The 17,137-nt window shown below is 36.9% G+C and overlaps 1 protein-coding gene across 2 annotated transcripts in view; it reads right to left on the bottom strand.

Annotated features, from left to right (window-relative positions):
- Positions 1 to 17,137, bottom strand: part of RAPGEF5 (Rap guanine nucleotide exchange factor 5) — a 271,965-nt gene that overhangs the window by 48,488 nt on the left and 206,340 nt on the right. For both annotated transcript variants that reach the window (XM_049894492.1, XM_049894491.1), the window contains exons 12-13: positions 4,471 to 4,549; positions 401 to 545 (exon numbers count right to left, since the gene is read on the bottom strand). In XM_049894492.1, the coding sequence (XP_049750449.1) occupies positions 401 to 545; positions 4,471 to 4,549 (224 nt within the window). The remainder of the gene's footprint in view (positions 1 to 400; positions 546 to 4,470; positions 4,550 to 17,137) is intronic.

A 17,137-nucleotide genomic window follows, 5' to 3' on the forward strand; every position in this document is an offset into this window, starting at 1 on the left:
AACAAACTAACAAGAGTAACTCAAAAGTTTAGATAGGAAATTTAGGGTGATAATGGTTGCACAGCTTGAGGAACGTAATCAACATCACTGAGTTGTACGTGCAGAAGTTGTGAATTGGTGTATGTTCTGCAGTATATATTCTCAACATAAACAAGATAAAAATAAAATACACTACTTAAAAATTTGCCGTCTACCTTATTTTTTCATGGTAATTTAAAACATTGTTTCTATCTATGTAGGGAGTAGCAGGCCTCAGTGGTCAAAATGAATTTACATCTTGAATACTACAAAAAAAAAAAAAGCTGAACGACTATTACCTACAAATGAGATTTTTGAGATGCTTAACTGAAAATAAAACCAGTCATTTGGCATCAAAAAATATCAGGAAGTCTTACATTACCTTTAAAAACATTTTTGAATGTTCATCTTCATGTAACCAGTCTTTGTACAGAGCAATCCACTGGGAAACAAGATGTAAGACTTTACGTTTCCTACAAGGAACATCTGAGTTTTCTTCTTTGCCTTGATACTTCTTAGCAGAATAGGTGCAGATGGTTAAGAAAGAACATTACATTATTGAAAACTAAAAAATTGAAGAGACTCATTCATTGATTTCACAAAATATGCTAAAACACATTTTCAAAGAATCTACAAATATATAAGCATGCAGGAAGCAAAAAATACATATAAGAAGAGCAAAAGGCATTCACTGAAAAGAACAAATGTAAACCCAAGAAAATGATTTCAGTATGGACAGCAATAGGCCATAAAGCTAACAGTGAGACATCGCATTGGTAGCTGCTGACATGGTTCCACAGGCAGCAAGGGTTTAAGAAAGGTAAAAATAGGACAACCCATTAAGCTCAAGGGTGGAGCAAGAGGACACCTGGCCCCACTTTGTAGGTGAACACTACTTCAATGAAACTTCGACCAGAACTAGGCCAGACTGTCTCTGATCCTCAGAAATAAAACCAGTTACCTCTAAGGTAGTCCCAAATAAGCAGAGTAGTACAATTTGTGAAATGATTCAAATGCCCATATCTAGGAATTTATTTGAAAAGAATTGGGTAAGTGTGCAAAGATATAGATAGAAAAGGACTGGTAATCTTCATTTTCATTAAAACAAAACAAAACAGGAAATAACCTAAAAGCGTCCATAATTAAGGACAGTTAATTAAAGTATTACATATCCATTTAATGGGCTACTCTGCAGCCACAAAGAGGATGATCCAGCAGAGCATTTACTAACATGGAGCACTGGTGACACATTGTTGAGTAGAAAAGTGTTTGCTTAGAATGATTCATTTCTACCAACAATGCTTATTTATATGAATAATTTTATTACCTGGAAGAATATACTAAAAAGTCAACAGTGGTTTTTCAAGGTACTGGGATTTCAGAGTATTGCAGTGAATTATTTTTATTATACTTATTTGCATTCCTAATTTATACACAATGACCATGAGTTAATCATACTACTAAAATTATATAAAAATAACAACCTCAAGGGCAAAATGCTTAAATTCCTAGGAATGAGACAGAAGCTTGGCATTTTCTAATCAAAATTATTTCTAAGTAGCTTGGACGCATTGAAAACTTAACTACAAATATGAAATGTTAAGATACACCAAGCACAGTATATCAGGTAGGCTTTGGGGTTGTTGGACAAAATTATGCCATTTTTTTTTTTAAATGGTGATGCATAATTGCAAAATAGGAATAAATTCTACATTAGGTTTTGTGAATATTTTTTAAAAATAATTCTGTCACTCTCTCTCCATCCTGTAGAAATAATTAAGGTCATGTCATTTCTTTGAACCCCATCTACAAAACAAAATTAGGCAACCACACAAAGAATTTGTTAAAACGTCTAATTCTTCTAGTTTTTCTCTTGAAAGCCAAAACACAAAGATTGATCCTATATTATTTCTACTATGCAAATGTCCTTTTCTTCTTTTCCTGTGTCTATAATGACCTCATTCATACAAAGAAAAAAAATTCAGAAAATTAAGAAATAGTAACAATTTCTTTTTTTCAGGTCAGCATATGTAGGCAAAGGTAGGAGCTTGTTCTTAAAGCTGCGTATATAACATGATCTACAATTAAGGATCAGCAGAATAAAGCAATTTCAGGGGCTGAAACCTCAACCACACTTCTCCATTCATAGTTACTACCATTTATTTGCTTAATTGTGTTTTTCTCTCTGGAAGATGTCTTTTAAAAAATATTTACTGATTAAATTTCCATTTGTAATTATTCTGGTTTACTATATTGCGGTATATACATTCTTTTAAAATTTATCCACACTTTATAATGATATATAAATTAAGCTGGGGAGGTGGGTAGTGGTAAAGCATTGGGTATAAGTTATAACTTCAGTATAATGCAATGAACATTAGCTGGCCCAGGACTATATGAACTTAAATAATGCTCTTTGATGATGATAAATTCAGAAAGGTATTTATTATAATAAAAATATCTACCTAAGACATCCAAGCCCAGAAGAAATGGCTCAAATCTATAAATAATGTTCGAAAACAATAAGGGGGGGAGGAACCAGAAATTAATTTGGATCATTCCTTAGAAGTTGGTAGTAGTACAACATGAATGACATATTTACTAGTATGTGCATAAAAATATCTCAGATTAAACATGGACGCCATTATTTGTGTGCAGTTTATACTCATTCATAAAAGGCAGCACATGCAAACACACAGAAATAACCATTTAGGGAGAATCCTGGCTTAATGTCTTAGATTTCATAGTTTGGATAATCAGTAACAAGGCTGCTAAGAATCTAAATTGTCATGTAACAGTGTTGGTTAAAGACTCAAAACATATTTATATCCAAGAAAAGTTTTAGAGACTCTTCAGAGAAATCCTATGAGGCATTATTCAATGATAAATATAATGGATTTATCCACCACAAATAATATTAGGATCATAGTCAAAAATCATAATTTGAAGGCATAGCACAGTAGTTAAGCACTCAGCTGCAAACGGAAAAACCTGCAATTCGAACCCAGCAGCCCCTTCCATAAGATTAAAAAAAAAAAAAAAAAAAAAGCCTTGGAAATCCAATGGGGCAGTTCTACTCTGTCCTATATGGTTGCTATGAGTCAAAATTGACTTGAGGGCAACAGGATTGGTTTTCTGGTTTAATTTGGTATAAAACACACTATATATTACTTAATGGATGGCAACTCTTTAGCATTAAAATGTAGATGAAATCAGCTCATAGTTTTCCAAAATACTTTCAAAGAAGGAATTCAAAACTTTATACATATTGCTGAATTTCTTAGCAACACCCCACTTGGAAACTGTGAAAGAAATCTAACGTTTTATTGAAATTCTCTAAATTCAAAATTCCCTCATGTTTTACGAACAGTTTCATGGATTAATTCTAAGAAGTTTCAAAATATCAGTAGCTTTGTTTACTTATAGGGTTGTAGTAAAGGACAAAAAAGTAATCATCATTTCTAGTTTACATGTTTATTAATGGATTTTACTTCAATTATGCCCCATATGGAATCCTAGTATATTCTTTAAGAAAGGAAAGTTCTATAAAGTGGGGAGAAAGCTACCATTATTTAACAGGAAAAGAATATTAACAGAATCATTATCATTAGAGCTCAATAAAACTCTGGTATACACTCTGCTACCCCACCCCCCCAAAAAAAAAATTCTAAAAATTATCATGTGGTCTATAGTGGGATTTTAGTTTGGTTCATTAAAAACATTATATTTAAAAGCTTACTTATATGCTTCTAAAACATCTTCTTTAAACGTTGTGGGGCAAGAGGCCCATTTGGAGACTTTCAGTAAGTCTATCTGAATTTGTTTTTTAGCCTTTCAATGTTTCTATGCTATATTTCTTCTAGCTAGTGAATAAAACTATATGCTTCCTAAACTAGTCATTAACCTTCCACTCACATCCATCATTCTGAAAGAGCATGCAGTGACAAAGCTCTGAAAAGTTGACAGTTGATTCCAGGGCGTGGTTTGGATCTCCTATGTGGGGGAATGTCTTGTCTCCCCTGGGACACTTGCCCAGAAACATGATTATTACATATGCAAGTGGTCTGACACTATCTGATTGATTGTGCCTTCCAAATCCACTTATTATGTGAAACTGCCAACCCACTCCACCTCTTGACTCGGGGGTTTACCCAGTTGGCCAAATTTACCTACAGATTTCAAAGCAATCATCAGGCACAGATTTAAAGAAAACAATATAAACCGTCCAACCTACCCACATTGTAGAATGTGAAAAAAGCAGCTCTCTATTACCAGTACCCCTGGTCTATTCTGTCTCATTTCATCTTTTACCTTGGATATCATGACATTAATATTTAACATGTCCACACTCTAGCATGGGGTTGAGTAAATTAAGAAAGGCAGTTAATTCCTAATGTGAGACATCTGTCTGAGAGAAAGATGACACGGCATCCCGAAGGTAATGAAGGATATTGCCTTAACAGCGCCTGGCACAAGTCATCGGTTGTCATGAAGACAGTGTACGTGAGGAGGAAGTCATCAAGGAGAGTCTCTGCAAAGAAAGAAAACAAACACAGTGTAAGCAGAGGCTAAGAGAGGGGCTGCTGCTTATCCTTGCCCCAGAAAGTGTGTACAGGAGAATGGTTGTAAAACATGGCAGTGGTGATGGGGATTAGAATAGGAGAATTTTAGCCAGGAAATATTTATTCAAGATTTTCAAAACTTACATAGAATAGCTCAAGCCATGAGTTTTTTTTTTTTTTTGCAAAGTTCTCTAAACCTACAACTTTTGTCACTTTTCCCCTAAAATATCAATTATAATTATGGGTAAAGATGTTATGGAAAACCGATGTGTAAATAATGTGCTTAAGAAAATACATTTCATGAAATTTCTGAGGTATGCACTCCATTTGTGCTGGGAACGAAGGCTGCACAGTCTAATAAATTAAGGCTTTCCAAAGCCATTGACCTAAGTCAAGAACAATGGATAATAAAACCCAGAGGGCACATATCAGATTCCAAGGCCATTCACCTTTATCTCACAAATGCATCTGTAAGAAGTTGGGAAAGTAGTGAGTGATTTCCTTACTGCTGTGAAGAGAGAGAGTCCAGTAAAAAATGAGAACAGGTACCACACATCACAACATCTCCTTCCTGATTCCTTTTTCTACCTCTCCAACTATTAAAACCATGCTCCATTTTTATTGCCTCTTTGCCTTGAGTGCTCTTAGAAAATGCCAGCTTACATACAATATACATACAGGAAAACTGACAGCCAAAATAATTTCCAAAATGGGAGAAAAAGTCATATGCAGAATGTAAAGTAGTGATTTTGCCATAACTTAGTCTCCTTATCTGAAAATCATTTTAACTATACGGTTTAAGTTTTCATATCATTTATATTCTGGATACAAAATTTTTACTTAATATGAAATAGTAATAAGTTATATACTCAATAGCATTTATGTTCTCAAAAAATGTGAGTAGAAATAACTGCCCAATGCAGTGCTCTACAGCTCTATATTGAAGATTGGATAAAAGAAAAATTTTAGAATTTTTAGGAATACCCACTTAAGTAAGTTAAAACTGACTTCCAAAATGTCTCAAGTAATTTATTCATGCACTGTTGTAACAAATGCAAAATGTGATTTACTAAAATATACACAGACACACAATTTTTCCCAAGCGAAACCCCTATTTATTTGCCTACTTTTTTTCTTAATAGATTTTATTATAACAATTGACCTAGACATCCCCTAAAACCATGGTCCCCAGACCCTCACCCCTACTACTCTGGCCTTCGAAGCATTCGGGTTAGTCAGGAAACTTCTGTGCTTTTGATTTAGTCCAGTTGTGCTGACCTCTCCTGTATTAGACACACAATTTTTTAACAGGCATTTTTATTAAGTTTTCTGAGAATTTACCATTAATAGACCCTTGACCTTGCTAAAGCAGTATTTCTTGAGCTTTTATGGTCCTGGACCTCTTAGAGATTCTGATGAAAGCATTAAATCCTTGTACCAGAAAAAATACACATAAGCTAACATTAGAAAGAATTCTTTGTACTTTTCCTGGACCCCTGGTTAAGTTTCTCTGTATCATGGAAGCAGTAGTCTAATTATACTATTTCTTAGGACCATGGGTGTCATCATTTTTTGCCACCCATGGGACTCACCAATAGAAAACTTAGTTTTTCTGCCAAATGCTTCTAAAACTACCCAAGAAGTCAGGGGTCCCAGTCAGCTTCAGACCCCACAGTTCCCAGGCAGATGGGTGGCCACAGCTGACTTCCTAACTCTCAGAAGAGGTTGCAGTCATTCTCTCTTCATTGATCTCCCAGATTTAGTTTTCTGCATATTTACCAAATGAAGTCTTACGTGGAGCAACACCATATAAAATAAAGCTTTACTAATTAGTATAAAGATAGATTTAAATTACTAACATTTACCTTAAAAATTGATCAGTGCAAACAAGACTATATTTATGAACACAAAAATCTGATATAAGAGGCTGTGGATGACATCTGGGTAGTGCAACTGGTTAAGTGCTTAACTACTAACCAAAAGGTTGGCTGTTCAAATCGACCAAGCGGTACCTCAAAAGAAAGTCTGGTGACCTGCTTTTGAAAGGTTAAATTAAAAAATCAAACCCACGACTGTTGAGTCAATTCCAAGGCATATTGACCCTATAAGACAGAGTAGAACTGTCCCATAGGGTTTCAAAGGCTGTAATCTTTATGGAAGCAGACTGCCACATCTTTCTCCAGCTGGTAAGTTTGAACCACCAACCTTTCGGTTAGCAGTTGAGTACTTTAACCTTTACACCCTTGAAAACCTTATGGAGTAAGTGGGGTCTCCATGAATCATACTCAACTCTACAGCAATTGGTTTGGTTTCTGGATGACAGTTACAGTTTTATATCAGCTGCAGGGGCCAACTTATTTCAATGTTTTGATTGGCTGCAGAGCACCAAGATCATCCTGAGCCACGCCGGTAAGTGGTTTCAAGTGGTAACGTTAAAAAAAAAGGTATGCCTTTTTAATCACCTTATGCTCTTGATTAAAATGAACCACAGTTGTTAATGAAAGGGCTTTTTTCCAAGATATTTATTTATGATAACTAACAGTATTATTTAAAAAATGAATTAGACGATGGCCCCAAAATAAAAAATAAGCCTAAACTTGCAATGTTATATTATATTGCAATACATTACCAATCACCAATATAACTTACTCTATAGCCAAAGCAAGTTCCCAAACAGATGTAGATGTGCCTGGGCCTTGCTGGGCACAAATTAAGTCCAGCAAAGAAAGCTGCGTAGTGTGCCTGCTTAGACAATTTATTTAATATGAGTGGACTCAGTCTGCACTCATAGAAGAGCTAGGGGCTCACTACCGAAGTCCCTGTTTACAAACGTTTCAGATATATACACAAAATGGTGCGAGAAGCTTTATTCTAAAATCTGCCCCCAAACTAGTTAACCTGCAGCACAAGTTAATTGCTCCTCACTGTAATATAAAATTTGGAATACACATCTGAAGTTTTGTGTGCCTTTCATTACAGTTTTTAAAACCGTTGCACTAAAAACAAAGTATGTGCATAATGTCTGGGACACTAGGATACTTTGGAATACAATTTGAAAGTTATCACTCTGGGACCTTGTTGAAGGGTAACGTTAAAAAATTATAACATTTCCTTATGCTAAATATAGCTGAAGAAAATCCTCATCTTCTCTGAAATGAAATGAAGCTGAATCTCTTTTGTATTCAGTGTAAGGTACAACCTAACAAGGACAACAGAGTAACCTAGAATCTATTCTAGGGTCTTCTGTGGGCCCTTACAGATAGAAGCCAACAAAATACCGAAACCACTAGGTAATGACACCGAAGGCTTCTTCACGTGTTAGGCTTCCAAATGCTTACTGTGACATACAAGACCAGACAGGCTCTGTGATGTGCTTACACTTGGCTTCATTTAATTAGGCTGGAACTATTCTCTAATCAAGATTTACTCCATTAGTAGCCAAGATTAAAAAGAACACTATTAACTTGGACACAACCAGTCATTCCATTCTGGAACAATCTTAGATAATGAACTGAGTGGCTATGAGAATCTGGTTGGATAGTGCCGGACCCATTTGGCATTCATTTCAATTAATCAGCTCATACACGACAATATTTTGTTAAGGGCTATGACCCAGAAATGCTTATTTTCCCCTCAGTGACTACCATATTTAATATTCAACAGTGTATACCTAATTATCTCTCTGCCATAGAAATATTAATTAAAATAAAAACAATGAAGCTACACAAAAATACCTCTAGTAAAAAACCCTAATGAATAGAACAGTTAAAATCCTAATGAACAGAACAGATTCCCAATACCCCTAACTGAATTCTTTCTCTTTTTAACAGCTATATTGTTCTGAAAATGTTCTATAGAATAAAGAGCTTTCCTTTATTCTTCTTTCAGTATTGGTATTTTTCTCCTGCACAGATTCTGAAAGTAATTGAGGGATATGAATAAAAAAATCACAGTCAAAACAATGTACTTCAAATGAAAGTTGATTTTGTAATAGCCATGCTTCAAGAAAAGCTGTCCCATTGGTATTTAGAGATATTTTTAGCACCACAATGGCGACATAAATGATCCCCTGAAGACTATTAGCCAACAATAGCCATTTAAAAGACTAGCAAATCCACTAGTATCTATATATTAAAACACTATAATTATCTATTATATTATATAGTGCTTAATTAATAGTAGTTTAAGACTCTAGGCAGAAAAGCACCATTGTGTATAAAAGGATCTTTCATTTAAACAAATTCAGAGGTGGCAGATACAATAACATTCTGAATAAAAAGATGTATTCATTTTGATTTTTAAGTCTTTGAATACCTAGGTACTAATATACAAAAAAAACTTCTTTGAAATTCTATTCACTAAATCTAACCCCAAACTCATGGCTTATCACTAAATAACAAAAATATTCAGGCATCCTTTTGGGAATAACCCCCTTGGCTCTCCCCAAAAGAATATTTTTACAGTTTTTTTTAAATATAGGGAACAAACACTCTTGTAGTATAAAAGTAACATGCTGATAACCATCAAAACTAGGGGGCAAATACTAGTATAGTTTTAAGTACTATGGAACTTAAAATATATCAACGTGTTGTCAAAATCTAAAGCCTTGATAGAAATGGCTCTATAGTTCTGTCACCTGTTACTGTTTTATTTTTAAGGCATCAAAAAAGAATTGCTTATGTTTATTTTGTTTCACTAGAACGTACTTCCTTTTATGTATATGTATACATTATGTATAATATTTTCTGTCATATTTTATTTCTGCAAAAACACACTGGCTTCTAGAGCATACCAGAGTGTGTCAAGGTGCGCTATTAAGAGGTTTGGTACAGGCCCTTTTTATAGAGTCCTGGTATATAAATCTAATCAAATTAAAGAAACTGATCTAAATGTTACCAAAAGCTTTTTTTTTTTTTTTTTTAAAGCAAACTCCCCTGAAGTCTAGAAATCCTAAGGAGTATGGGCAGCTTAGTTATCTAGTGCTGCTATAACAGAAATACCACAAGCGGATGGCTTTAACAAACAGAAATTTATTTTCTCACAGTTTAATAGGCTAGAAGTCTGGATTCAGAGCACCTGCTCTAGGGGAAGCTTTTCTCTCTCTGCCCATTCTGGAGGAAGGTCCTGTCTCTTCAGCTTCCGCTTCCTGGTTCCTTGGAGATTTCCCTGTGTCTTGACATCTATCTTATCCCATCTCTGCTCCTCTAGCTTGCTTGTTTAATGTCTTTTTATGTCGCAAAAGAGATTGACTCAAGATGCACCCTACACTAATCCTGTCTTATTAACATAACCACAATATCCCATTCCCAAATGGGATTATAACCACAAGCATAAACAAAAAAAAAAAACAAAAACAAAAAACCAAACCTGCTGCCGTCAAGTTGATTCTGGCTCACAGCGACCCTATAGGACAGAGTAGAACTGCCGCATAGAGTTTCCAAGGAGTGCCTGGTGGATTTGAACTGCCAACATTTTGGTTAGCAAATGTAGCTCTTAACCACTCTGCCACCAGGGTTTCCAATCACGGGCATAGAGGTTAGGATTTACAACATATATTCTTGGAGGACATAATTCAATCCACAACAACAGGGTTACTTAGGAACAATTACAGAAATGTACTTCAGTTATTTTTTCAACTCTCATAAGCAAAATGCACTACAATAATGAAACCACTCAACTGTTAAAGTGAATTATGAAGAAAGCAAATGAAGAGTTCTGACAGACAACTGCCTACAGTAGTCATTTAATCTAAGTATGGTAATGTGAACATTGAACGTTTCTGTACTAACTCATATTCCCTGAAGTATTATTGTTGGCACTCTGGTTGCATATATATTTCTACTTCCAATGCAATGGAATATAAGGTACTCTTTAAAATGTTCTACTTAACCTTCATTTTAAGGAACCAAAGAAAAGCTTTGTACTTGAAGGAGACTATTTCTGGCCCTGAAATGTTACAACTTACCATTATTTTTTGAGAAGCAGTGCCAAAGTGTACCATGTAATTTGATTAAGCACAAACAAGATGGTTTTCTAATGTTCATGTTTGAATCATAGAATAAGTACAATGCCGTTAAAAGCTATGCTTCTGTCTCAGTGTATTTTACATATCTGAAAGTTGACAGTAATGACCTCAAGTGTAGCTATTCACAGCTTTTAAATTCACTCAATTCCTGCATATTTTTACTGTTTTACCATAGGGTGGTACTTACTCATTCTAAAGTACTAAATCTTCAGATCCAGTTTCGTTTTTAGATATTTGTTGAACAAGAAATGCTTACTTATCTAAAGCTGTTTATACATCAAACCTTAGACGTCACCCCTGCTCATGACAGGAACTTACTACACACTGGGTTTGGATGGCACTCTTCAAATAATGACATCCATTTTAATTTTAACTTGTAACATTCCGCTTCGGAATCCCATCATTCTTTCTTTTCTATACAAGTATTACCTTCTTAGCTGTTGAACATTTAATTCCACACATTATAGATTATAATTTTCACTAGACTATGGAGGCAGAAAGCAGACTGGTGGTTGCCAGGGGTTGGGGGTGGAGAGATGGGGTATGGGGAATTGGAAGACACTGTTAATGGGCACAGGGTTTCCTTCTGGGGTGATGAAAAGGTTGTGAAACTAGATAGAGGTAGTGGTTGTGCAACACTGAATGTACTAAATGCCACTGAATTGTTCACTTTAAAATGGTTACTTTCGTGTTATTGAATTTCACCTTAATATACTTGAAAAAATATATATATATTTTTTGAAATTTACTAGAAGGAATATGGAGTAATGAATATGGTGCCTGCCTACCATCTCCACACTATGATACACAGAAAAAGGGCATTTTGTTGGTCACTAAAGGAGGTGATAGACCCTTTGCGCTCCTGCTGTCCCAGCCCCAATCAGCTGCTGTCAGTACCTCAGCACAATCATGCCCATTTGTGGCTTCTGTGTGTCTGCCATGCCTGTTGGGAAGCTCAGGAAAGAGTGGAAAGGATACAAATGGAATCAGAGACCTGCAGTTTTGGTTGGGTAGCCATAGATGCTTTACTTAGCTTCTCTAGGCCTTAGCTAATTCACCTGTAACACCAAAAACCAAACCCATTTCCTTCAAGTTGGTCCCGACTCATAGTGACCCTGCAGAACAGAATAGAACTGCCTGGTGGAGTTTCCAAGGAGTAGCTGAAAGTGGAAATCATATCAACACTTAACAGAGTTGTAGGGTAGTATATGTAAAGCACTTGGCAGAGAATTCAGCATATACTAGGCACTCAATAAATATCACCTGCTGTTTATTTTCATAAAATAAACTTAGATCTTGTCCCAATTCACCAAGTACCACCAACCAGTCAACGAAAACTGCATATTGAGAACTGACTATATCTAAGGCATTTGTTAAGTAAGAGTTTGGGAGTAGAGAGAAAGGGAAGCAAAAGAGTGGTTGATGCCTTCGAGCTCATAATTGGTTAGGGAGTGAGAAATGGATCCCTATGGAATGAACTAAATAAGGTAACATTTCAACTGAGTAGCACCAACCATTGGAAACCCTGGTGGTGTAGTGGTTGAGTGCTATGGCTGCTAACCAAAAGGTCAGCAGTTCAAATCCGCCAGGTGCTCCTTGGAAACTCTACGGGGCAGTTCTACTCTGTCCTATAGGGTTGCTATGAGTCGGAATCGACTCGATGGCACTGGGGTATAGCACTAACCATAATGTCTCAGGCTATGAAGGGAGAGGGAGAAAGTTCAATGTGCTGGTGTTGCCAGGGAAGGTTTCACCAAACTGTGACACTGGAGATGACACTTCCAATTCTGAGAAGAATTGGAAGAGAAAGAGATGAGGTCAATGTGAGTGAAGGCGTAGAGGTGGTGGTCTGTCTGTGGCTGAGTCACGAACTTGTGGCCTGTGGATCTGGTCTAGCCCTTCAAGATATTTTTTTGTTAACTGACAATACTTAAAAATGAGAAGATTTCATTTTGTTGTTGTAAAATCAGAAGATCTGGGAACACGAGGCCCACATGTCATATGGAAACCATGGTTTAGAGCTGAGTTGAGTTGCCTCTCCAGTTTATCACCAGTTCTTTACTCATTCATGTTAACTGCCTGTGGACATGCAAGTTTGTAATTCTGGTTCTACGGGATAGCTGTGAAATAGTAATGGAGCACATCACATACTATAACTGAAAATTAAAGCTAGAACAGTGGGCTGGAGCCAAATCCTGAAGGGCCTCCGAGTGCTAGACTAAGGAGCCTGCAGCTCATTCTGTAGGAAATCGGAAGTGAATGGAAGTTTTCAAAGCAAACCGACAAGACAGATACAAGTTAAGCTTACTGTATTGTGCAAGTCAGACTGGGTAAGGGAAGAATAAGGGAGAGGTGAATGAGTTTACCTTTAAACATGTTAAGCTACAGATCCTGAGGTGACTCTAAGAAACTATAAGGCAAAACAAAAAGAAAAAATATAAAGCCCAAAGATCAGAGTTTGCCCAAGAGGGCTGAAGTTACAATTATAGGAGCCACTCTATAAAGAAGATGGCTGAGGCCAACATGGATTCTCAGATACAATCACAGGAAGCATAAGCTGTGGCCTGAGGGTTAAGCTGTGGTGGATGTTCACATCTGGGTAATGGTAAGAGAAAGGTGAGTTAAGGAATGGAAAGGAGAAGCCCAGAAGTAGGAGAACTGGGAGACACACATGCAATCAAAACCAACGGGAAAGAAGGGCCGCAAAAAATAGCAGATCATGTTTCAAACGCTGCTGGAGAAGGCTCGGAGCCTTCAAAGGCCACGGGATTGATGGGTGGACGGTCTCTGGTCTGATGGCCTTGGAGAGATGCCCCTCAGCAAATGGTGGGGACATACTCTAGCCGGAGTCTAAGGAACTAAGATATTCTGATAATCAGCTCTCACACAATGTATCACATAGTTTTTCCCCAAAGACTTGTACAGCTCATTGATTAGAAACAGCAGTTGCTCTTACAAATGAGCCAGGAGAAAATAATATCTCCATGATCAATGAAAATATCATTTTATTTAAAGGTATAGATCAGAATGTGGGGATTGTCATGGAGATTGTCAGGAAAAATACAAATTGAAAATCAGAGGTTTTAAATCTCCCTGTTGAAAATAACAGGCTCCTCTCCCCCTGCCCCCCTTCTTTCAGAATTCACTTTCTATAACTTGTAATTGTCAATTCTTTGTCTCTTTGAAAAGCATGTAAACCTAAGGTGTCTCCTCAAGGATCTGGCAGCTACCTCTCTGAAATGTAGCTTCAGGTGATCCTCCCCAACCCTTGCTGGAAGGAGGTTAGCATTACCTCAGGTGGGCCAGCCCCAAGTTGCAAATCTACCCCCTGCCATAACCAAAAAAAAGAACAAACCCAGTGTCGTTGAGTCGATTCTGACTCATAGCGACCCTATAGGACAGAGTAGAACAGCCCCATAGAGTTTCCATGGCGTGCCTGGTGGTTTTGAACTGCTGACCCTTTGGTTAGCAGCCGTAGCACTTAACCACTATGCCACCAGCGTTTCCCCCGCCATAAAGATACTAGAAAATTAACAATATTATCTCGCAAACAGGAATGTAATGGATTCTATAACCACTTAGCTATATAATGGTTAAGATTTCTTTCTGGTTTGGCAATCTCTTCAGTGGATTGCCTGTGATGCATCACATTCTGGTTTAATGTTTATTCCATAATAAAACCTTTCTCTTTTCTATTTTCTAGGTTGAGAGTAGATTTCATTTCTTATAGTAACTCTTCTCCAGCAGTATGAAGCCTTTAATACTAATCTGCCAGCACTGACCAACAAAAACTAATGTCTGATTCTAAGATTAACTCAGTCTAACACAACTGACTTGAGTTGCTGCATGAGAGTGTGATTTACCACATGCAACACAATCTTAAGATACAAACTGTGTTCCTAAGTGCTTGTCAGTTAAACACTTCAAACATTCATGAAACAAAAAATGTTATTTAAACCTAAAATTTTAAATTAGAATTCTGGGAGATAGCTATTTCCAGAAATGAATAATAACTTTAGTATTTGAATCAGCTTAGGACAGAATGTTATATTTTTCTCTCTCAAGCACCAGGAAGAGTCTTTATGATCAGCTTTCTTTCAAAACTTAAAATACATCATCATGCTAAATGTGAATATATTTCTGGTCATTGTGAATCATTAGCACTGAATTTCAGAGAGGTAAAGACTTTTGTTCCTAGTTAACAGAAATACTAGAAAGAATTTTCCTTAAAGTTTATCAATGGATAGTCTATTGCCACTTTTAAAGTTAAAACTTAGCATGATGGCTACATACATTAAAAAAAAAAAAAAAAAAAACTATGAAATTTATTTACTTTAAGTATACACCTAAAAAAAGGCTCACTGTAAATAAGCCAGCACAAACTTACACAAACTAATCACTTCCAAGAAAATTTACTTTAATGAATTGCCTATTATTATGGATTGAATTGTGTCCCCCAAAAATGTGTGTCAACTGCTAGACCATGATTTCTAGTATTGTATGGTTGTCCTCCATTTTGTGATCTGATATAATTATCCCATGTATTGTAAAATCCTAACCTCTGAGTGGTCCCTGGAGAAGGACATCATACTTGGTAAAGTAGAAGGTCAGTGAAAAAGAGGACGACCCTCAACAAGATCGACTGACACAGTGGCTGCAACAATGAGCTCGAGCATAACAATGATGGTGATGATGGCACAGGACTGGGCAATGTTTCATTCAGTTGTACATAGGGTCTCTGTGAGTCAGAACTGACTTGATGGCACCTAATTAAGACAGATTCCCCAGGCTGTGGAAAATTCCACTATCTCAAACAGCTTTGCATCAGAATCCTGCTTTCTCTGCTTAGCTCAACCAGCAGCTTTTGCATTAGAATCCTGTTTCCCTTGCTTGGCTTCTTCCCCCACAACTTTGTATTAGAATCCTGCTTTCTCTGCTTAGAAGTTATATGTAAACCCCATTGTGCCCGCGTAGTATGATTAAGAATGTTGCTGATATAACTTGAACTCCCTACCTGCAAACCCCTTAAAAAGTAGCCTTTCCCGTAGCCCTGGAGGAGCAGTCTTGGCAGCAGCAGCTCTGACTGACTCCCTCCCTTGCACAATGAGATAAAGGTGCTTTTCTGCCTTCCCACCTCAGTCTCTTGTTTATTGGCCAATTCAAGCCACACGAGCAGAACCTGGTAACATAACAACAACATGAATGGTTAAGAGCTCAGCTGCTAACCAAAAGGTCAGCAGTTCAAATCCACCAGCCACTCCTTGGAAACCCTTTGAGGCAGTTCTACCCTGTCCTATAGGGTCACTATGAGTCAGACTTGCAATGGGTTTTTATGATGTTAATGAGGCAGGATTAGAGGCAGTTATGTTAATGAGGTAGGACACAATCTACAGGATTAGGTCCTTATCTTGAGTGGTCTCTTTTGAGATACTAAAATTTAATATCTCTTTTAAGATAGTAAAAAGCAGAGAGGAGAGGGACCTCATTACCACCAAGCCAAAAGAGCCAGGAGCAGAGTATATCCTTTGGACTTGGGGGTTCCTGAGCTGAGAAACTCCTAGACCAGGGAAAGATTGATGAATAGGATCTTCCTTCAGTGCAGAGAAAGGCTTCCCCTGGAGCTGACACCCCGAATTCAGACTAGACTGTGAGAGAATAAATTTCTGTTTGTTAAAGCCATCCATTTGTGGTATTTCTGGCATAGCAGCACTAGATAACTAAGACATCTATGTTTAAAAATATTTCTTGGACAAATATATTAACTAGAGCCTGAGAGCAGGCACGCCTTTGTGTTCTGGCTTCCAGTGTAGCCATGAGAACTCTTTCAGTAACACACAGCTGCTTGCTTTCTCACACAGGTGAAAGGGAAGCTTGTGGCTTAGGGCCTCAAAGGTTTGGTCATAATTGTTTACCCACCAATTACCCACAGTCGAGCGCTGTGCTCTCTGCCATGGAGAATACAAAGTGGTAAGATACAGTTAACTTTCACAGAGTTTCAACTTTAATTGGTAAGATAATTAAAGGACCACAGAAGTCATCCTACAAGCCCCAGGCTGATGAACATCTCACTCATGTGAACATCTGAGCACCCTCCACACTCCAACCCCTGCTGCCCACCACCACCAACCAGCACACATGTTTTGAGCCCTAGAGAGATCCAAATTTACTTTAAACTACATCTATTCCTTATTACCCACCACGAAGCCAGTGGTGGTTTTGATGCACAATGAAGAAAATAGGGAGAGGAAATGACAGCAGCTACTCTCTTTGAAAAGAACCATAACAGCCACCGTTGATGGACCATACACTGTGAGCTGGTGCTAAGAGCTTTACCCACATGATCTATAATGCTTTTATGTTTTAATGGTCAGATATCCATATTTATATTTTTAAAAAATTGAAATATAATAGTAGAAACAAAAAAATTTATAAAAAACTAAATCATAAAATTATTTTCCTCCTAAACGTTACAGATACTGAAAACTATTAGTCGCATCATATTTTGTTTTTGTTCACTCCTTCCTAAATCTAA

Source organism: Elephas maximus, chromosome 8 (assembly GCF_024166365.1).
Source record: "Elephas maximus indicus isolate mEleMax1 chromosome 8, mEleMax1 primary haplotype, whole genome shotgun sequence".
Classification (NCBI taxonomy): Eukaryota; Metazoa; Chordata; class Mammalia; order Proboscidea; family Elephantidae; genus Elephas; species Elephas maximus.